General features: G+C 31.2%; 1 protein-coding gene across 1 annotated transcript in view; it reads left to right on the top strand.

Moving 5' to 3' along the window:
- Positions 1-21,576, top strand: part of LOC106882448 (synaptobrevin) — a 50,874-nt gene extending 29,298 nt beyond the window's left edge. Inside the window, exons 5-8 of the mRNA XM_014933131.3 lie at positions 1,126-1,251; positions 8,338-8,368; positions 12,690-12,717; positions 17,935-21,576. Coding sequence (XP_014788617.2) covers positions 1,126-1,157 — 32 coding nt within the window. The 3' untranslated portion in view covers positions 1,158-1,251; positions 8,338-8,368; positions 12,690-12,717; positions 17,935-21,576. The remainder of the gene's footprint in view (positions 1-1,125; positions 1,252-8,337; positions 8,369-12,689; positions 12,718-17,934) is intronic.
- Positions 21,577-24,471: the final 2,895 nt, after the last annotated feature.

Consider the following 24,471-nt stretch of genomic DNA (forward strand, 5'->3'; position numbering starts at 1 on the left):
TTTGTCTCTTTCATCTTCCCTTCCCCTCAAGCCTACCGTTCATACTCACCCTTATAATGCAGAATACCCCCTCTACACAGCCAGTCTCATCACCTTCACAATCCTAACCTTTCCTTTCTCACTAACCATTGACCCTGACCTCCCTTTCCCTGTTTCCTTCCATACTACTCCCTCCTCCACTACTACCACACTGCTAAAAATCTGTTCCTCTTATCATTCTTTACTGTCTTTCATTACCTTGCTAAAAATTATTACGCTCTTAAAGTCTCCTTCAGTTTTAGGGGCCACTTTAAGTTCTTTTTTAGTCTTGCTGGTAGCATGAAAATGCAACCAGTATGCTCTGTCAAGTGGTTGTTAGAAAGGGTATCCGACCTTGGAAACCACAATAAAAGACATTGGAGCATGTCACGGTCCTCTGATTTGTTGGATCCTATTGAATCTTCCAATGCATCTTTGCTTGGAGAGTGGCAGTTAAATGATGAAATATATAGTTAATCTGTATATTATTTTACTAAGTTAAACTGACTTTAAAGCTGTTAGAGTAATTTATTTTATATCTTGGTAATTTGTGAACTAATTTTGAAATCTTATTCTGGATTAAAAAATGTGTACAAAACATTTAAAAATTTTTTAAAGTATTTAAATTTCTTTTTAAAAATGTATTCATTTACATTATAGAATGTTCTTGGCACTTTATTTTATACATGTAAGAATAGTCTTTCAACAGCTTTACAAAATATAGTGTTCAGATAATTAAATATGTTGACTCATACTTTCTGTAATTATTTCAAAAATATTAACTGTTACCCTGCTAAAAGCCACAGTCATGACTTTTCATAAGATTACATTAGGCTACAATTGTGGCTTTAAATAAACTCTGTTTTTAATTGTACATAATTTCGAATTAGATGTGCCCTGCTACATTTTTTGTCTCCATGAGTAGTGACATAAGAAGCTTATCTTCAATTTGCCTTTGTATGTAATTTGGCAGGATAACAGTTAAGATCTTCAATTATGGATACTTGATCCATAACACATATCTTATATAAAAATGAAATGTGATGACCATTTCCTTTCTTCTCTTTGTTTTCTTTCAATTCAATAATTAAGGAGTTTAAATTTTAGAATGTATACAGCCTGGTAGAATTATTTTATGAACATGGTATAAATCATGAAGCCTTATTACTGAATAATTTCAGATGATGATAATTCTTGGTGCGATTGTGGCAGCCATTGTCACTGTAATCATTGGTAAGTGCTGGTGCCATCGATTATCAATCACTTTCCTGTTGAGTTTGTTTACAACAGCTTCCTGGAAATCACACTTTTTTTTTTTTTGCCCACTCAGTATGATATGCAGTAATTTTCTGCTTGTTTTAAATTTTATCGTTTATAAAACGAGCAGAAAGTATGGGTTACTGTATGAAAATATGTTGAGTGGTAAAAAATGAAATAAAAATAACCTTTCAACCAGATGAAAGCTGATTGTTACTGAACCGACATCTTGAAAGTGTTTTTCTTTTCTCCAGCACTGAATGCCAATTTAGAAATTTTATTTCAAGTTTTATATACTTTGACAATTTGCATTTGGATTTTTTCCCCATAGCACGCAAAGCAAATTTGCTATCTTTCTTTCATTCTTTCATTTTCTTTCTTTTTTTTTTTTTTCTTTTCCTTCTTCTTTGAAATATATTCTGGAATGTCATTATTTTTTATCTTGCACTTGCACGCCAATTTTTTTTTTTTTTTTTTTTTTTTTTTTATGTCGAAATTTTAACCTCTTATATTAGATTGCTAATCATAAGATTTCATGAGAATGCTCATGTACTCAATTTGAGACAAAATTTAAAAAGATAATTAAAAAAAAAAAAAATCGGAAAGCATTTAAGCTGCTTTTGAGCATCAGTTAATTTAAACTTTTTTTTCGTAATGTTGAAGTCAATCTTTTTAGAGGTTAAACAATGTTATCTCTTTTTACTTATAATTTTTTTATTTATTTGCACTTTTGGCTTTTTTGAAATTCTCTTTTACAGATGATCGCTATTCTTGTTACCATTGTACTTGTGATTATTATCATTATCATTGGTAAGTTATTGTTGGTCTTACGAACTGCCATCTATTCTAACACTGTATTGCAAAGAAGATGTCAGTTCTTTTGTGCTGCTCTAATATTCTCTTAATTCCAGTGTATGAAATACCTCAATTTGTAATGCGTCTATTAATTCACTTTTTAAATGCTTTATATAATATACTAATTGTTTAATTAAAGATGGATCAGGTTTTCAATCCCAACTCTCAAAAACACTAAATTGGAAGTAAACTTAAATTTAATCAACTTTCTATGATAACCCTGTTTATAATGTTACTATCTTCATTTCTGTTTTTCCATCTTTTGCAACTCTCTCTCTCTCTTTCTCTCTCTCTCTCTCTCTCTCTCTCTCTCTTTCTCTCTTTCTCTCTTTCTCTCTCTCTCTCTCTTTCTCTCTCTCTCTCTCTCTTTCTCTCTCTCTCTCTCTTTCTCTCTCTCTCTCTCTCTCTCTCTCAATTTAACTTTGTATTTAGCATTCATATTTGGCTCATTTACTCATTGAAAGTCAATCTTAGATTATTGCATGGTTGGTTCCATGTCTTTTGTATGATACTTTGTTTGGTTTCCAGTATTTTGACACCAAACGTGGTTAAGCCTTAATTACTTAATTTAGTACTTAACTGACCTGAATAACAAAGACTGATAAAGATATGTTCATGCCAGAAATATTGGGTCCCAATCCGATTGAGTGAACTTAGAATCAAACTAAAAATAGTTGGATCACATTCACTACAAGAGTATAACTCAGATTTCTCAGACAAATTGGCTGATGATAGGGCTAAATGATTTTTCCCCAAACAAAACACTACTCATGCCAATAGAAAAAAGAAATTTGAAAAGCCAATGTAATATGTCCCTAGGTTCAGCTTCCTGTGTCATAGAAACCCAGATATAATTTTAGTCTGAGAGTCTGGATAGAAAACAGATCAGTCACTATTAGAACAACCATGTAATTTCTTTATAATTTTGTGCAGATTATTAAAATGGTAGGACTTGGTGATCGTATAAGTTTGACTGCCAATACAGTTTGTTTATACAAAATGTTGCTAGATAGCATTTTCACTGCTAAAATCCGCATCAAAGAAAGGAAGTTTATGGATTCCAGTTGCTTGTTAAGGGTTATTGTTAATTCTGTGTTGATAAATTTCTCCATGATGTACACCTATTCTACAAAGAACTTGGTATTCTGTAATTGGTTTCAGAGTTGTGTCATTTAATTAGGAAGCACATTATATACATGTTTATTGAAAAGTCTTCTGCTACATACATTGATCCCTGTTGTATATCTCAGTGACTTATTCCAAGATAAATTGTCAGTCATGTTTATGTTTCTAATACTAAAAATTTACTTGAGTGTACTATCTTGGATCTGTGAGTGACTTTTTAAATTTGTTTTATCTAAGAGTAATTGCCATTTTTAATTGGTAAAAACAAATTAGAATGAACTAAAGTATATAAAGATAAAAATAAAATAAGCATCTTGTGTATTAGACTGTAGTAACCTGAAAGAAATGTTAAAGGAATTCTTGGTAGATATAGTAAATAGGAAATAAAAGGTTTCTTTTCACAACTAAAGAAATTTGATCAAAGAGGTTACATATCTGAAATCAATTATAGAGATGTTAACTGCTTATCTCCACTTGCCCAAAATAAGCTGAAGGTGCTGTGAACCATTTCATTTTGAAATGTTTTTAAAATGTTGTCTAAAAGCAATCTAAGAAACTAGTTAACCAGAAACTTGTTTCATAAATTGGCTTTCAAATTATCCCAGTTATATATTTTTAAGGAATAATCAACTATAATTTTTAAGGAATAATCCTGATAATGTGAACATTATTACATATTTATGGATGCAAATATCGTTTGATCTACATTTTCAGCTTGTCTTTATTTTAATAATTAACTTTGTTTTTCTGACTTTAAGGTTGTTGCATTAATCTGCATTAATCTTATCAGTTGTTGTGAACAATTCTATCTGTAACCATAGTAAATATTAGTGAAATTGTTTACCTGACTTGTATCAAATATTGATAGCTTTATATTTTGTGTTGGCAAGTTGTATTTTTTTATCGGCTAAATGCTTATTAATTATAACTGATGCTCTGAACTAACTCTTTGTTCCTCATAAATCATTTCATTTACTCAACTGGCCATTTTATAAAATCCATGTTTCATCCATTTGATAGCTTATAGTCAATCCATTTATTAGTTTTTAATTCTCTGGTATATTTTAGAATTTTTGTTATATTTATGCTGTTTTCTTAGATTTTTTTTCTAATTTGTCTTTTAAATAAACTGGCTTATTTTCATTCCACATTCAAACATCCTGGGGCTGTTAAACCATTCATTTTTGATATCAACTTGCTTGAGGTCATCTCTGGTTCTATTGCAACAAAATTGCCCATCTTAAAATGGTCATTTATTTCAAATTCTTCCTAACTCTATATAAGCATCATCTAAGTTATGTTCCAAACAATGTGATGGTTTTTTAACATTTTTTTTTCTCATACTTGTTTGCAATACTGAATCCTGCTATTTGAAATCGTCTATAACTTTTAGATTTGACTTCATCAATCCCTGTCTCTCTCTCTCTCTTGGTCAATTTATGTCAGAATTTCATCTGTATGCATTATATATCTATACCAGCACAGCCAACAATCCTTGTCTGTCTGCTTTCATAGTTCTCTTGTGTATGCTCAGTTTTTTAATGCAAGTTAAACGTTTCATTGGATGTTCTCTGTTAGCTCGTTCTCCTCTGCCCTCCATTAATCTTTTCACATCCATTGCTTATGCCTTATTACCATAAACATTGCACAACTTAAAACATTTCATGCAGTTTATTCTTTGCCAGCAGGTGACAACTGTCAACTTTTCCCAACAATTACATAACTAAGTAACTGAAACTGCAGCTGTGAATGAGAAGATGTACAAAAGTAGTGAGCAGCAGTTTGTCTTTTTGGATGCACAGTATGTGTGAGCCTGTGTGTATTAATTCAAATGTGTGAATATGTTTGTAAATAAAATACTAATATATTTTCATGTTTTTCTATTTACATATGTATATTAGCAAGTAGTTTTATAGTGGGCAGAATTAGTAAAGAGCCAGTCAGAATAACTTGAGGAGGGTCAGTTACTCCCCTTTGTCCTGAGTTGTAAATCCTGTTCCAGGATGATGTTACATTTCTCTTTCCAAGGTCATTAAAATAAGTACAAGGCCAAGTATTAGTATTGATTTAAACTAAAAATTTCGAAGGTTGTGTACCAGCATGGCCACAGTTCAGACTAAAACTAGTCGGTTGTTCATACTGAGAAATATTGAATTCTAGCCAACACCCTTTCAGTACATTAGGCAAGGCTATTTCCCAAGTATTACTAGCATTAGGTTCTTTGTCAAGTTGGCTGATGATGACTTTTTTTCTCTAGATTATATTTGAATGTAGAAGATACTTGCTTAAAAGCCGCTCTATTGGGTGACTTTTAAGCTAGCTCCTGTGTAGATCTCTTCTTTAGGACTTGGACCCAACAATGACACTTCATGCATTGAGTACATGTTAAATTTTATTAAACTTGAACAATTTTCATCAAAACAGTGATATAATTTGTCAACTTGGAACTTATTGCAAACTGCATGATAAACAACAGTACCACCATTGCTACCACCTCTGCCATACATGCACCTTTCAGCCTTTTTTTATGGTAATGGGGTGATAGTATGAGCTATAGTTGTGATGGTGGTGGTGGTAGCTGAGATGGTCAGGCTTGACAGTGAGAGTAAGCAATGTGAATGACAGTGGTGATGGTGGTGGAGGGGAAGGCAGTGAAGTCAAAGGTATTGATGGTGGTGGCATCAAAAGTCTGAATGGTGTGCGTGTGTGTGTGGCAGATGTGGTGTCAATGGTGGTGGTACTAAGAAAATGAATTCAGTGTTCAGTACCTCACTCTCTCACATATCCACTCTTTCTCTTATTACTCCCACCATCAATACTACTACTTTTAATAAAACATCAACAATAGAAGTTACATTGAATAGTGAGAGAGGGGGGTCAAAGTGTGACACACAGAAATTAGTTTTCACATTTATTATATTAGATTTAGTATTCAAATATTTAGTGAAAATTGATACCATAAACTTATTGATCTTTAACATAGGTAGAAAGACTCATTTTGGAGAGTTGTGTAGTTGATTAAATCAGCCACAGTACTTGAGTTGCACTTATTTTGCTAATCTTTGGAACAATGACAAGCAAAGATGATCTTGGTGGATTTGAACAGTGAAATGTACAGGTCCATATTCAAATAATCCAACTTATTTTGTCCAGTATCTTACTGATTCAGCTAATCCATTGCTCTGAAAACTTTTAAGAGTATTCATCCATGTCAAATTAAAGATAAAAAATATCAATGATATTTTTATTATGATCAAGAATTTCATCAGTCTAACAAAACAGTTTCTCCATAGTAATAAAATAATTAAAAAATATAAAATTTCTCTTCTATGAAAGGCCTATAACTGGTCTTGGACAATTGTGTATTTATATAATGTGTAGTTCATTTGGAAGACCACCCATAGTTAAATTAGTAGCATTATCTTGTGAAAATACTCTGTGAAACTTTGATTGGTTGCTGTTTTATAAATTTCCAGAACATATTTTATGGACTGAATTATCATTAACATTATTACTATGCTATGAATAGTGACTGGCATTTTGGACAGGTGTACTGCTATTTGAATAATAGATTTAACTATTATAATATGGAAAATAATTTCCATAATTTCTTATGCTTTTCAAGTAAGATTTCCATTTGTATTTTGATTATCAATACAATGTTTTTTTTTTTCATCATTTTGATAATTAATCCCAACTTCACAAAATCTATCTGTATTAAAAGCTTAAGTTTCTATGATCTTGGATTAAATTGTTTTCATCATGGTCTTGGTTAATATCTGAAGAGGGGTAGATTGTAAATATATATTACACAAGTATTTGTGTTTTCTGTATATTATTTAAATTTTATTATTCATCTAATGAATTGAATTCTTTCCTTTATTTGAAAAATAATTTCATCACAATTCATAATTTTTATGGCTACATATATTGTGTACCAGTGTGAAATGATAACTGGATTGAATGTTTTTTTTCTTTTTTTTTTAATACATAGGAATAAGATTTTGGTACTTGAATGTTTTCAGGATTTTTATTGGATTTTTATGAGGTTTTTAAATAAAAACCATTAATAATTTAGATATGACAAGAAATTTTCTCACTTTGTCCCATTCATTTTTGCTTTCTGTTCTTTGTACGTACTTCATATACTCATATATTTCACTTCAATTTCATTGCATAAAATGTTTTATAATTGAACATTACTGTAGAATTCAGTATTCCACTACAAGATAGCTTGCATTAGCTGTTTTTCTTTAGTATTTATTCAAACTTGTATATTTTGTTTCATCCTTTTTAAAATGTTTCAAATGATTGAGTTTTTTCTTAAATATCAATAATTCTAGTATTGTAATTAATTACATTTTAAAACTAAATACTTAGATTCATTTTAAGTATGACAATACTAATTGTTTTAAATTTCAATTTAATAAAGTTCTAATTTGATATTAATATAAACTTCGTTTTTATATTTTAAGATTAAAATGTTAATTTGTAATTTGTTTTTAACTATTCATCTTTTCTAACGTGTAGCTATACTCTTCAGTCTTTTCAAGTTGAATTTTTTTTTAGTATATAAATTTAAATATCTACATTACATCTTGGTTTGTATTAATTGGTATTCTAATTTATTCCTATTTAATATGTTTTGAGTGTGCAAACTTTAAAATGTTTTAACTCATTGTATTGATAAATTTAAATTTCATTCAAATGAGATATATTCTCTTTGAGCCTCTTCATTGTTAGTAACTTTTAACCATTATTCATTCTTTAACCACAGATATTTTCCCATTCATATATTCATATAAAAACACAAACGTTTTCTAGTGAGCTTGTTTTTCCCTTTATCCATTCTCATTTGAATTAACTTGTCCAATTTGCATGTTTTTCTTTATATCTGCTTGATATTCACTAAGTGTAACATTTACACGTTCTTAATATTGCATACAATACAATGAGATGGTTGTTTTATGAATTGCAGTTATGCAAGACAGTTATATAAATGTTATGGATTATATATATGTACATAAATTTATACACAATACTTAATCTGTTCCTATTTCTTTGTCTTCCTACCTATGACAGTCTGGGTGTTCGCATAAATACTTTGCGATGTGTAAGCTCAAATTTCTTGTCTTATGAATATATTGCACTATCCAACACAATCTTGGTATTCATTAGATGTTGTACATGTTGTCTATACAGGTAGATGTTTTGTCCGAGATTCAAGTGTAGTTCTACTGTGTGTATTGGTTTTCTGCTGTTAGGATGTTTTTTGTGTTTTTTTTTTTTAGCACAGGAATTTTCCTAATTGTTGCACTTAAATTCATAAAGATATTTCAAAATTGCTTGTGCATGCATGCGCGTGCACACACACATACACACACCAAGAAAAATTAATCTTTATCATTTTTTAGGCATTTTTATTTTGTGGCTTTCATTTTTGCTAAGAGATTTTGACTGTATATGCATTTTTTAATTTTATTTTTGATGGTTGTAGGGAGTAAAATGTAGGAATTTCTTACTGTTTTACCTTTTAAAAGTTAGCTTCTTGTATGTGTTGAAAAAATTCGCCCTAAAACAAATTCACTGTATGGAAAATTATATCAGCATTTTGTTAAATAAATAAATCATTGTTTTGTAAAAGCATTAATAGGCAAATTTTTAATGTCAAACATTAAAAAACTGTAAAGTCATTAACGAAATTTCTTATGACTAATTTTCCAACAGCAAAAATATTTACGGCGAAATTTCCCATAATCCTTTGTGTAGATGTCAGATTTTTTATGTTACTTTGTGATTGTAGATGTTAGATTTTAGTTCTATTTAGTGATTTATCTATTTGAATTTAGAATTCTGGTATTGATTTTCATTGACTGATTTTTTAGAAATATATTATTTTTAGATATTCTAATATATTCAACATAAGTTGTTTATCAAAACACGTTGCCTCTTTTTTAAGGTAGGAGACCTTAAGTATTAGTATGCTTATTTGGTCTATTTTAGTGTTTAAATTAGTAGTATTTAATGATCTAATCCAATGACAGTTCTTGGCCTAAATCATTTAAGGCAGTAAAGTGTGATTTAACTCTTTAACATTCAAACTGAGCCATATCCAGCATAAATGTTTTACCATTTTTATGTTAAAACTAGCCTGATCTGGCCTCTCACACCTATCCTTCAATGTCATTCTAAAAATAAGCAGTCGCACCATGAAAATCTCTACAAGATAATGCATGATTAATTGAAAACTCTGTGGATAAATAAGCATTACGTTTGAGAGAGTAACCTGAATACTAAAGAGTTGAGATTACGGTTGGCTATAATTTTAGCAGGTTGAATGACCATGTGAAAGTTTACCATTTTAATAGTTTCGTTGGTTTTCTTTTTCCCAAAATATTGTTTCTAGGGATATTATATTCTTTTGTCCTGGAAGTGAAACAAAAGCAATAACTAGTCTGATCTATAACACTTGGTGGAACATATTGGTGCAGTTGATCAAATATTCATCTTATTAGTTCTTAGCCACGGGTTAAATCAGCCCTTATAGGAATCTAACACAAGCTACCAATTACTTAGACTCCAATTCTATAAAGTATTGGATTTTACCCCTTTTAAACATAATAAAGAATGATGTTCCTCATCTCTTTATCTCGGTTTTGCACAAGTTTCCTTGAAATGACTTGTCAGAGTTCTAATTATTTTAGATACCAAAAATCTTTTCCCTTGAATTGTATCATTGCTGTGAAATATACATTTTCAAAACTTTGTCTTTCTGATTAATATTGAACAATAATTAAATATAATATTAGTTTATTCATTGTAAGAAAAAATAATTTTTGTTTAAACTTTTTGAATTTAAACTAGCTATAGGTTGGTTAGTCCTCATTACTCCACAAGGAGCATAAAGCCAGTTTCTCTGAATATAATTCCTCCTTAGACTGGATGCCAGTCTGTCACAGTATCACTCGTTTTTGGCAGCTGAGGGGACTGGAGCAACGTGAAATGAAATGTTTTACTCAAGAACACAACGCATCACCCAATCCAGGAATTGAAACCGCAATCTCATGATCATGAATCCAACACTAGCCACTAAACCATGCACCTCCACAAACTAGATATATCCCTCCCAAATATTCTACTGGTTTTATGGCCTCTTGCTTTTAACCTTATCATTAGTGTTATCTTAAAATAATCAGATTACTGTGTGATTAATTAAAAGCAATATAAATAAGTCAGTATTACATTTGACTGAGATGTCTGAATGTTAAGACTTCATTCGTTTAGCTTAAGCCCTTCATTTTCTCTCGTATTTATTGTAGTGTTTCAGATACTTGCAATATTAACCTGTCCTTGATACAGCAATTCGTCAGATCTCAGATTAAGTTTTAAACGATTCACGCAAAGTTGTTGGAGAAACAAAAAAATATCTGTGAACTCATTTAATGACCTGTTGTAGAATCTAGATTCATGCTTAGAGTAAAAACACTTTGTCTATTAATTCCCTCATGCATACACACACGCATGCACGCGCACACACATACACGTGTGTTTCTGTTCATGCACAGTACTGCCTATGTTAAATTCCACACAGTCTATAGAATGCATCACTTGAAGCTCTAAAAGATTTGTTAGCAATTTTCCAATCAGGCAGTTTACCAGTATGTATTCTATTCTAACCAGAAGTCTTGGGTTTTGAACAGGTAGTTTCTAGTAAGGTTTTTATGTATACAGTATGTCTTTCCATGTAGCACACTTAATCATATTGCTAAAAAATTCAGTCAAATGAGGAGCCCTGAATCGGGTTTCTCTCTCTAATGTGGTCTTAATTAAAGCCTCGTATCTGTTTTGTTTGAGCCTGTTATGGAACATTATCATCATCGTTTAAAGTCCGCTTTCCATGCTAGCATGGGTTGGACGATTTGACTGAGGACTGGTGAAACCAGATGGCTACACCAGGCTCCAATCTGATTTGGCAGAGTTTCTACAGCTGGATGCCCTTCCTAATGCCAACCACTCCGAGAGTGTAGTGGGTGCTTTTACGTGCCACTGGCACAAGGGTCAGTCAGGTGGTACTGGCAACGGCCACGCTCAAAACATATTAATGTTAATTGTACTTTCTACCTTATCTTTATTTCCCGTACAAATTATCTTGAAATGAAAGAACTTTAAGAAACTCATAATGTAAATCATTTCAGTTTATTTGAAGTTGAAACTATGTGCATCTACATGTTTGAAAAATCTTTAAAATATTGTTTCTTCTGGGATGAATATCTGTAGAGTTTAAAGATGCTAGAGGAATATGTACTGAGAGTTTTGCACTCTTAACATCATCTATAGGACCACTAATATCTTTTAAAGCTCATTAGTTATCTGGCAATCTGCTTTTGTGCCTGTTGAAACAAAAGTAGCTATGTTCAGTTATAGTAAACAGTTGGTGTATATCTGAAGTGAAGCCAGAATAGTTTATATTGCTGCAAGAAATAATTTCAGGAAAGTTATAAAGATGGGCTGGTACAGGATATATTTTGGGCTTTTGAGTAAATCTATATCCATAATTACTTTCTAATTATTTTTATGAATTCATTACACCACTTTTACTATACAAACTGAACATTTAAAAATTTAAAAGAATTCTAAATATATACATAACATTAATTTGTAAAATGTGTATTCATTAATTCTTTTATGTTCAATTTATAAGTAACGACTTAAATGCTATGTATTTAAAATATTTCTTGTCAAAGCCGAACGCTAATGATAGAATTTGAAATCTACATTTTACAATCGGTGAAAAACTTGTAGATTTAAATTTTAGGGAACTATAGAATATCGGATTATACATAATTCTTTAAATTTATCATTTATCTTTACACTTTCACATAATTCCTCTTAAAATAGCCTTTTCAGATTTTTAATATGGTGCATGCATTTCAATTTGTTGTGTAATGTGCACTAAGTCCACTTCTTGAATACTATTTATGTATGTTTGTGTGTGTTTTCTTTTAGATGTTGTGTAAAGTTATTTTAAATGTAGCATTGTTTGAATGCATCACGATATGTATCTTCATATTCTCATTCATCTTAAAGTTTTATAGCTTTGCATTACAAATGGAAACTATTAGATTATGGTCTTGTAAAGTTGATAATAGTTTAATATATTTTCTTCAAAATTGAACATTTTACAGTTTTGTATTCATCAATTTGCATAATTCTCATTTTAGTCAAATACTTAATCAAAAATCACAACTTAAGATTTAAAGACATTTACTATATGACTTCAAAATTAAATGCTTATTTAATTGAATTTCCCTAATTATAATTATTAATAACAGTAATAGAACTAAATTTATTCCAATTTCTTTTTACTAATCTTATCCTTTGACGGATTTTATACTAACGTTATTTTCATTTCTCTTCTCTCATTTGCCATGCAGTCTGGGTAGCCAACAAATATGGCTAATGGTAGATTATTTTCATTCTTTTGATGTTGTGATTTTTGTAATTATTTTAATGGTCCAATTTTATTATTTTATACTTGTGTGTATGTGGGTTGTTTTTTTTAGTTCTTTTGTTTTTTCTTTTTGTCAGTCTTATTTTTTGAATTGTGTATGAAAGTTCATCATCTTACTGAGTTTTAAGGATTGTTCAAATCATTATCTATACTATTACTTTAGATAAAGCCTTTAGCCAACAAAATACAATTTACTATTTCCATTAAGAATCTAATTTAATGGTAAAGCAGTGCAAGTATTAGTTTTTATTTGGGATAATGATGCAGTTTTTCAGAATTATGAGGTTCAAATATTATTTCATATTGTTTCTTAACAGTGTTGCTTTATCTTTTTTTATATCACTTATAATTGTATCAAAATGCAAATATACTTCATTAATTACAATTTGATTTAATGTTTTAGAACTGAAGAATTGTTATTAAAACTAGTATGGTGTGTTGAGAATAAAAGCATTTTGTAAATTAAAAGTGGAATGTGTTTACAATTGAAGTAACTAGAGCAAATATTTAAAAATAGTTATTTCAGACATGTGAAAGTTAGGGATTGTAGGTGAAATGATGACTGAGATGGGAGTTTTTTTTCTAATTTTAAAAAACAGAAATGATATGTGCATGTGAGGTATTTGTTAGTTTTCTAACATTTGAAGGGTTGTGAATTGACAATTTTTATTCTATAATTCAGTGAGTTAAATATCTTATATACATAGTAAGTAAATAAGGAATTCTTATGTAAGAGTCCTCTTTAGATTAATTATTTGGAAATTGTAAAGGTACATTACATTAATAAGGACTTTATGGGAGAAAGTGATATTTCCTAAGAATATTGATTTTGAAAAGAAAGATGATATGTAACATTGATTAATCATGTATGGTGTTTCGTGGAATACATTAGAAAAAATAAGATGTAAATTATAACAATTGTTACATCGGCTACTGTTAATGTAGGCAAAGTTATTATAATGTTGAATTTTGTAAATCAGCTGGTGTTTGGTGACGACTTCTGGTATCCGCTAATTCAAAATTTTGAAATTAAGTCAGAATAACTGAGTGGAAAAGTAGTAGTGAGTTTTTTTTATAGAGTTTTTAAAAATGTTATTGAGATAAAGCTCCTTATTTCAAACAAAGTAAGATCTGTCAGCAAAAACAATGCCAGAATTACTTGTAAATAGTTGAAGTACTGACAAGTGCAACAATTTAAACATGCTTCCTCATGCAAAATATTTAAATGATATAATTAAAGAAATAAGAGCTATTTAGTACAAGCATGTCAGTGTTTCTGGTCCAGTATTGAAGCAGTCTTTCTATCTTGTATATTTAATATATACTGAGCAATGTACAGTCACTGTTGATATACTGCTGTTTAAAAACTGGATAAAGATTTGGCAGTGTGAGTTACCATGTAGCAGTTTCTTTGAAAATCCATTCTTTCATCTGCACTCTTTGGTCTGTATGTAAATTTCATCAAAATACACAGTCTCGTGTGATATAACACTCACATCCTCTCATCATTCTCCTTGACACTGCTCATCGTCGGCTAGATGGAGACACGGTATGGACTAAGAAGAAGGATTTGTGTATTGCATCTAAGTTTTTCAGCTAACTACCTGCATGTAATAGAACTGTTTCAGTAGGACTACTAATGTTGGGGTTTACACAGTAAGCCTTTTTTTTGTAAAGTCAAAATTTTCCATCTTTTATTGGAGAAACAGTTATGTACATTTAATGCTTTCCAGGTAATACTGAAATCCTATTGTTCATGATGTGCTACAGTAAAGTGAATGAGTTTTTGTATCAGCTATTCTGATATGGCTTTTATGTAGCAGCTTCTCATACAAGCTTGAGAATCATGCCTTTTCATATATTTCTAGCAATGCTAGTGCTCCCTGAACCCTTGGTCACTTTTTAGTGATGGTGAATTATTTCCTTTTTGGTTTTAAATTGTGTCCAGCCACCTTAGTTATTTTATAATTTTCACATTACCATTTTGCTGGATCAGCCACTGATTCCTATGGTAAATGCTATAAATACTGACTGCTGAAATTTCAGCTTCATCACCCACAACGGAGTGTTACTGATAAGCATTAAATTTTCATGCAAAATTGGTTTGCCAATCTAATGCCCTTGAAGGATGGAGGTTGTCTCCCTTGTCAGTACATAGAACATATGCTTTTGTGGCTAAAGAGTCTTTGACTCTTATTTCTAGCAATGCTGGTGTTCCCTGCACCCTTGGTCACTTTTTAGTGATGGTGAATTATTTCCTTTTTGATTTTGAATAGTGTCTAGCCACAATAATTAAAATTTAGTAATCTGCAGTTGAGTACATGGAAATATTGATTCCAATATTTATTTTGCATCAACAATTTTTTTCTTGTGCAAAACAAATTGTTTTTATTCTATTTCCTGTCTTTGTTAACATCTCGATGTTAAATATTGCCATATATATATATATATATATATAAATTCTGGTCATAGTTGCCAAAGCCTTGTGGACAGCTCGTCAGACTCAATACAAAGACAAAAAAAACTCTAAACATGTCCACTTCAAGCGGCGCTGTCTGCTGGAAAATCTGATCTCCCTGTTTGCTGATAAGGCCTTTTTGGGTCTCTAAGGGTTGTTTTATCATGTGGTCCAGAGAAGACAACTCATCCTCATTAACATGTTTATACATTGGGCCTTAAATCTTGATATCTGAGTGTTTCCTCATGTCCGCATGGTAGAAAGTTTAAATTCGTTTTTGTATAGTCTGACAAGCTGTCCACAAGGCTTTGACTTTGGCAGATACGAAACTTTTGGTAACTCTATGACCAGAATTAAAATTTTGTTGTAACAATTATTTCTCTATTCTTTAGAGTATGTTTCTTTCCTGATATGTTTTATTGAATATATATATATATATATATATATATATATATATATATATATATACAAATCCTAATGGGTTATGTGATAGAACAGGTTCATTTTAAACATTTATGTAATTGATATAGTTTGAAATGTACAGATATTTCTTCAGGACTTACATATATTGTGATTTCTGTGCACTTGTGCATATTTTCAAATATTTATTTCTCTTACTTCTGGAGACTAGTTACCTAACAATAACATAGCCTTCATTTAATTCAGTGTTCTAAAATTGTTTATATGAGAACCCTGGTAAGTTTTATGGAATCTATATATTTAGTGGACACTTTTACTTTTTGTAACAATGATAAACAGGAGTGCAGAATGTGATATTGTATAACAGCAGGAGTAAATTTAGCATGATGCATGGAATGGTGAAGATGGACTAACTGAATGCAAGTGATCAGAGAGTGTAACTGAACAGCTAAAACAGTGTTCACTATATACAAGAGAATTATGCAGACCTTAAGTAGTAAGGAATTGTTTTGCAGTGAAAGATTCTGCAAAATATTTGTTAAAATATTTCAAGAAAAGTTTTAGATTGTTAAGCTTGATTTTTTTTTTTTTTTTTTTTTTTTTTTTTGTGATACAGTATTGAGATCTGTGATTACTAATAGATTAGTAATTTGGTGTTTAAATGGTTTTGAAGCATAGGTTTGAAATACTTTGGTGGTGGCTTCAGAATATGTAAATCTCCAAGTAAACCAAAACATTAATTTTGTAAAATAAGCTACAATACACATTGAAACAAACTTATTGGTTTATAGCAGAAGGAAATTGTTGAGGAACTTTCAGTATACTCTTAATACTGGTTTTATTGATTCCGTGAAGGTGTAAAATCATCTACAACAGAATTTCAACTGTATGGTGCTGTATCCGTGCTGCCATGCACCACTCATATTAGAATGTGCCTTGGTGCTTATTAATGTCTGAACATTTAAGCTTCATTTTGATAGTGTACATTTTTATTTACCTTAATATTTTTAATGTTATTACAGAAGGTTAAATTTCCTGTACTGTTAAACTTTAATACCCACTTCTTTCAAAGTTATGAAGTTAAAATTGCTCCATCACTGTTCAATTATTGCTATTAAAGATGTTATTATTTCTTCTTTCTAACTCTACTAAGATATAAATGCTACTATGTAAAATATTTTAAAAGAATTTTAATGTTTCCATGTGTATTTGATTGAAGGACATGCTTTATAAATTTAATAATTAATAGATTTCATTGAAATGTTGTAATATACATAATTATGGTTGGAGCAATCTATGTTTTATATTTAGTTAGCTATGTAGCATTTTGATAAAAGTAAGTTAAAAGAAATTCAATTTTACATAGTAGAATGTTTTCCTGTCTGCTTGCAGTCTCTCTCACATTCTCTTTGTCATATGAGTGCAAATGTGTATTGTGAGAATGTTGATTAGTCTCCCTTTAAACAACACACCAGACGTAGCAGTCCATAGCAAATTTGGTGTTACATTATCATAAAAACACTGAGACCCTGTGGAAAGATATGATATGATCTTCTTTACTCACCATTCCTAAAGCCATCACAATTTCTACAAACTCTGAGGACATCAGAAGCATCTGTACATAGCCATCTCTCATTTCTCTTGTTAGATTTTGGGTCTTGATGAACCAAAGCATGCCATGTTTGTGGAGGGGTTTTAATCTTGGCATGGATCAAATGGGTTTCTGTGTCTTTGCAGAATTGGTCTCCCCTCAATACAGACGACTTGTATTGAATGTCCACTCTGACACCAGAAGTTCTTTGGTGATGGCCCTTATTGATTTTCTGGGATCCATATCAATAAGGTTGGATGAGTTACTGTTTCCTGATAGTTCATTGAGAATGAAGTGTATCAAAGAAGGAGGGGGGACCCCTAAACATTCTCATGAGGGGCTTCCAATTCCATCTGAACTTTGTATACCAAAGATCTTGCAACATATAAAATGTTGTTTCTCACATACACACATGGCAATAATGACTTTCATTTCTTGTATTTTGTCTGCCATAGGAAAATCCTTTTAATTGGTTTGAAGAGAGTAATGTATTGATAATTGTCCACAAATACTACCTATACCTCGTGTGTGTGTGTATATTTGATTCATGAAACTAGTTTTAAAAATACGCTTTAACATAGCATGTTTTGATTTTGTGTATGTATATGTATATATATATATGTGTGTGTATGTATGTATGTATGTATGTGTGCACATACATTGATGTTTTCTTTTTTTTTCTCTTTTCTTAAATTTCAGTTTGGCAAGTGAATGAAAATAAGTGAAGCATCTGGCTCCAGCAGCAGGACTCTTTTGACCAAAGCAACATATTTAGTGTAGATTTGTAGGGAGTGGGGGGAAGGGTGGGTCAGATGGTTGGATGAATGTTTTTTTTGTCAAGGCTGGACGTAGTAAGGGTGGGTGTATACTCTGTACACATTTGTGGGCTTTATATATTTGTTCTGCTCTTCAATGTGTGTATGTATGTGTGGGTGTTAGCTTGTGTATGTATTGTGTATATGTTAATGTGTATGAATTTTGTAGAGATGTATACTTATGTTTATACTCTCAGAAGTATTACTAATATAATAATTATGGATATGTTAATGTAATTTGCAATTGTTATCTGAGATCTCCCTGCCCCTCCCCTTCTGTGAATGTTTTAGGAACTCTATGGTGTATCTATGTTGCTGCATGTGTCGTCTTTCCATTATTTCTCTCATCATTTTGTTTTCTCTCACACTTCTGTGCATTATCTGCATGTATGCCTGCATTCCTTCTCCTTGCTCTCCAGATACCTATCCTCTCCTAATACCTTACATTTCTCTGGCACAACCATGCTATGCCCACTCACAACATAGTAAAGAGAAGCCACTAAGCTGGCTTTTAATGTATTTAATTATAGTTTGTGAAAATTTGTATAAATAAAATTGTAAAAAAAACATAAAATAAACAAAATAAATAAAATAAATAATTTATGTATAAAATAAAATCCACTTAAAAATGGTGTGTTAGTTATAATATCACCATTAAAAAATATATATTGAATATTTCATTTGGTTAGTATATGATCTATCACAGCAATTTGTAAACACTGCTGGTGTATGTGGTTGAAATGGGGTTATTTTTCCATATTAGTCATATAACTGAAATTATTTTAGCCAATTCTTTTCTGATAGCTTAAGAAATAACTTAGATATCTATTGGCTCATGTATTTAAATCAATGATGAATGTGCTGTCATAAACCTGGACACTAACATTATTTATTTCCACATAAATATTGTTTTATAGTGCTGCTATTGCCATTAATTTATTTTCTAAATTAATTTTCCCTTCATGTAAATAGTTTCTGTAAAGTCAATTTTTCCCTCTCCTCCCCTTATTCATTCCCCTCCCCCCTTTTATTTTTGTCCTTACCTGTTTTTGGCAGTTGCAATTATTCTTCAGTGTAATTAGATATTTACACAAGTATGGCTCAAAATACTTGTTCATGATGTACAACACAATCTTAAAATAGTATTCTCTTACTTTGATGATGAAATAAGAGATTATTATTATTATTATTATTATTATTCAAAGTAAACTCTTTAAATTAGTGTATGGTGGATTTCCTAGCAGCTTCCATACCTCTTAATTTAATAAAATTGTGGTTAAAAATTAAAAACGTAAAAAAATCCTGAACTATTAAGATATACTTTATAGGCTGTTTGAAAATAAAATTTTGAATGAAATCTCTCTTCAATTATTTTTTATTTGTTTAAATTGTTTCAAATTCCTAACTGTAGCTTGTGTCAATGCTTCATGATGCAATCTGAATCTCGAAAAAAAAAAAAAGAAAAAAAAACCCAAAACCACCAATGATTCCCCCTTCCCTTTGTATATCTGTATATGAATGTGAGGAAGACCTACTGGCAGCACTTGGTTGGTGTTTTTGTTTAGTCTACTTACACAAACCAACTTACCTGTCTTGTTATGAAAGAAAAGTACACTCTTTTAGGAGCCTTGGATTATTTATTTGTATTTATCAATTAACTTCTGTTAATTATCCTCTCTGACTTCCTTTTTAATGTTTAACTCTATAAGCTGCTGAAATGGGAACCAGATCTACTCAGTACACCAGTTGATGGTGTGAGATGTGTACAGCTCTCAGCCGAAATCTGGTGCAGATTAAATTCATCAAGCAATTCACTACCTTTATGAAAATTTTAAAAAATAATAAAAAAGAAAAAAAAAATATTGGAGAAAAACAAATGGGCTCTGTATCTTTTATATAAAAGATAATCAGTTTCCAAATCTATTTAGCTCTTATAGATTACTGATGAGAGAGAGAGCGAGAGAGAGAAAGAGAGAGAGAGCAACAAAAAAAAAAACCCAAACCATCTAATGAAGCCTTTAAATGCTTCCTTTTCACTTTCATACATGTTAAGTATTTCTTAATAAGTCAACACTGCTTGAGGAGATAGTGAGAAAAGACCTATCAGCCAAGATGGTTGCTTAATGCCTAATACAGCAGGAAAGCTATATTCACACTTCCTCTTCATTTAATCTATCTTTCTCTGTTCCTTTTTATTATAACAGAGCCTTTCTTTGTTTCCCTTTTTCCAAAAGAAAGTTTAATTTCCCTTTTATCATTTTGGCTGTTGCCCAGAAATCTCACAGATATTACACAAATCTCTCCCTCCAAATAAGCAGCAAAATCAATTTGAAATCTCTTATCTGATTTTCATTTTATCCTTTATTATTTTTTTTTTTATTCATCTGTATATTTCACTTCTGGGTTGTTTTTTTTTTTTTTTTTTCTTCAATTCTCAACAAAATAAAACTTGAAATCAAAAATATGCCGCTGTAATAAATATTCAAGTCTTGTTTTGTATGAGAAAATTACCAGAAAAAAAAATAAAATAAAAAATCCTTTATGTTTATATATATATATAATATATATATATTTTTCTTGTTGTTCTCCAACATTTTTCCGAGTTAGGATTGTTGGTTGTCACTAATTTTGAAATGGGTCTTTTAAATAACTTCATTCCAAGTCAGTAGCCCTCTGTTTATTTGAAAGATTCCATTAATATTGTTATCTAATTCATAGCATTAACATTTTGTTTTGACTATTTATCCTAATGTTCACTTATATAAGCTTATTTCTCCTCCTTTAATCTCATTTTAATTTTTTCCTCTCTTTTTTTTGTTTGGGCCTTATACAGTGTATGATGGATGTTGTCTGTATTCATTTAGAGGTCCCTTGGAAAACAGTGTAAATTTGGGAGAATTATTTTAAAGGTTAAAGTTACACTAATGAATGGGAAGCCCGTCACTGAAATTGATTGTTGTCATGACCTTTTTCTACTGCCCTTATATTGGCAAAATTAGATTATTATATTATTATTCATGTGTGTGTATGAGTGTGTGAGTGCTTGTGTGTGTCTGTATAAATATATACATATATGTACATACATATATAAATAAACATTTAGATATCCTTAGTAAATTAATACCAGTTCTGTGTGTGCGTGTGTGTGTGTACATATGTATATGGTGATTATTATTACTGTTAAGGACAATGGCAGTCCTGCTACTGTATTTCTAAATACAATTGTTGAGTGAGTTTGACCAAATATGGACAATATAGCCTGTCTCCTTAATAGCCAGACGAACACACTCATTACACTCACTGATACACACATTCTCTCATACAACTCAATGCAGATGGACACGTCCCTTGCTTGAAAAAGTTTGACTTTTATGGGGTTTTGTTTTTCCATTTTAGTTGTTTTTAAGTTATTTTCCCTTCCAACTATTTCAGTGGGGGCACCCCTGTTATGATGCACAAGTTAACTTGTTATCTTAGACTTATGACTTGTAGTTGTTCATGAATAAAAAGAAATGTAATAAAAGTTTGTGTTCGTTTATTTGATTTATTATAAATGTTTGTTTTATTATATGTTTCTAGCTTTTATATTTACAAAAAATTCTTGTGTATCTAAATTGCTTTCAAACTTAAATATATTTCAGTTCTATATTTAAGAGATGAGGAATTATTTACATTTGACGGATATTCGTCCTCATCTTGTTTGTTGTTAACACGTTTCGGCTGATATACCCTCCAGCCTTCATCGGGTGTGTTAGGGAAATTTCGAACCTGGGTTCTCATTCCTAAGGGATTTTTCAATGTTGTTATTATTCAGGTCACTGCCTGGAATTGAACTCGGAATCTTGGTGTTAGTAGCCTGCACTCTTAACCACTACGCACATGGCGTAGTGGTTAAGAGCACGGGCTACTAACCCCAAGATTCCGAGTTCAATTTCAGCAGTGATCTGAATCATAATATCTAAAAATACCTTAGGAATGAGAACCCAGGTTCGAAATTTCCCCAACACACCCGACGAAGGCTGGAGGGTATATCAGCCGAAACGTGTTAACAACAAACAAGATGAGGACGAATATCCGTCAAATGTAAATAATGTTAAATAAATTTAATAACTGAATGATACTGTGAAATTGCAACTCTAAATTATTCCATAAAATAGTTTCTGAATTATATTTGAAGCTTGTGTATCATTCCATTTATGAAAACTAAGATTTTTTTTTTCCTTTATAGTTGAAATTTTAAAACTTCATAAATGTGTATTGATTCAACTGGATTATCTACCCTTTAACAATCTTAATATTACTGTTAGACTAACAAAACATTTTGAAAGGAATTAATTGGTAATGCTAACTTAATTAAGAAGTATGGTACAAAATGCTATATCTGTGATAAATGCATACATTTAGTACATCACATCAGCAATATACTGTTTAATTAAATAAAATTAGAAAAAAATGACGGTTAACTTTGCATTGTTTCCATTTCATAAAAAGTTATTAAAGTAATCCAAGTCCATGAACCAGTTTCATGCATGAAAATTATTCCACTGACCAGGGAACCACATGTATAATTTAGTTATATATATAAGCACAGGTGTGGTAAAAAAAAAAAAGAAGCTTGCTTCCTAATCACATGATCCAGATTAAGTCCCACTGCATGGCACCTTGGACAAGTTTCTTCAACTATAGTCTCAGCCTTGAGTGGATTTGGTGGATGGAAATTGCAAGAAAGCAATCATGTATGTATCTGTTTGTCCCTCACCAACCACTCTTGGTGTGTTTATGTCCCTGTAACTTAGTGGTTTGACTAAAGAGATCAGAATAAGTATCAGGGTTTATTCATTCAACTGGAATTCATCAAGGTTGTGCTCCAGCATGGCTGCAGCCTATTGACTGAAACAGGAAATGAAAGCTAAATTACATGTATATATAATGCAAAAATACCCTGCAGGCTGTAATAGTAAATTAAATAGGAATGGAATGTATTTTTTCTGTGCAGCCTGGTACCCTTTGATCCATGGTCTGGTGGCTTAGTTCTCTTGCTCAAGTCAGTGCCACATATGTATCCTGCAGATGATATATTGAATTGTTGGTTTATTTTCTTGATATGAAAATAAGTGCTGGTTCCACTGAAAAAAGTATGTTCCCAAGGCTTTTGGATATAAAAGTAGAGAAAACTAGCTTTTACAAGCAACCAGATATATATCCCATGATATTTCATTAAAAACTAATTTTTGCCAGATGATTAGATAATATTTTGCTATCAGTATCTTGAAAACTACTCCAAATTGTTTTAATCTTAAGGACAGATAAATGTTTAGAAGAGAGAGAGAGAGGTAAAAAAAAACAAAACATAGGACCATTAATAGACAAAGATTTTACTCTTAGAAAATTGTCTATCCTACCCACTCTCCAGTCCAGACCTCTATATCACCTCACCTATTCTCGCTACTCCAATGTCCCTCAAGGATTGTGTTTCCCAACTTATTTTCTTCCAAGCTCCACTATAACTTACCAGAAAAATGTATACCGCACTAGTAGTTGGAAAAAAAGAATTTTATATTTTATCACAATTATTTAATACAAAATAATCTACCAGTAACTCTTTCATTTAGTACTGATTACAAAAAAAAAGTGCTATGCTGTAGCAAACAGTCTTCATATACTAAACTTGACTGGAGAGATCGGTCTAGCTTGGCTGAGTATTGGTGTAGTGTGTTTGCTGTGAAAAAGAATCTTCACAATTCCATGTCCCTCTAAAAAACCAAAAAAAAATTGGGACCCCCACCAATGGAGTGTATTCCCCAACATTAAGAATTACTGCTCTGGGGCATGTCCAAACACATCTTCATCATCCTCTCCTCTCTATCACTGTCTCTTCTTTTCCAATTGGGATATCCATGTATCTACAGCAAGACACTATCTCTGTACTTTCAATCTTTCAACTGGCACAAAGCCACACCCCTTAATACTGTTCCCTCCCTTTCAGTTGAGGGGGTTTTGCCTCTTCTTGTCTTACAAGGTACTTGGTGACCTTGTCAATGAGGGTGCCACATAAACTGCGCTGGTGCTGTTGCCATGTGAAAAGCTCTTGGTACACTCTGTAAAGTGGTTGGCATTAGGAAGAGAATCAAGCTGTAAAAACAGATAATGGAGCCTGGTACAGCTCCCAAACTTCTTAGCCACATCTGCACTCCAGTAACAAGGATGAGAAAGGATCAAGTCTACTGGAGTTTTGTGATTCAATTGACTTCAACATTTGCAACCAACTGGCCACCTGATGACCTACAACTTAGATCAGTGGTTCTCAGCCATTTTTTTTTTTTTGCTTATTGACCTTTTGATTCTTGTTTTACTCAGATGGACCCCCCATAGCCACTTACTTAAAAAACCCTGTTTTTATAATTAAATTTTATTAGGAATT

The sequence above is a fragment of the Octopus bimaculoides genome, chromosome Z, assembly GCF_046866305.1.
Source record: "Octopus bimaculoides isolate indiv1 chromosome Z, ASM4686630v1, whole genome shotgun sequence".
Taxonomy (NCBI): domain Eukaryota; kingdom Metazoa; phylum Mollusca; class Cephalopoda; order Octopoda; family Octopodidae; genus Octopus; species Octopus bimaculoides.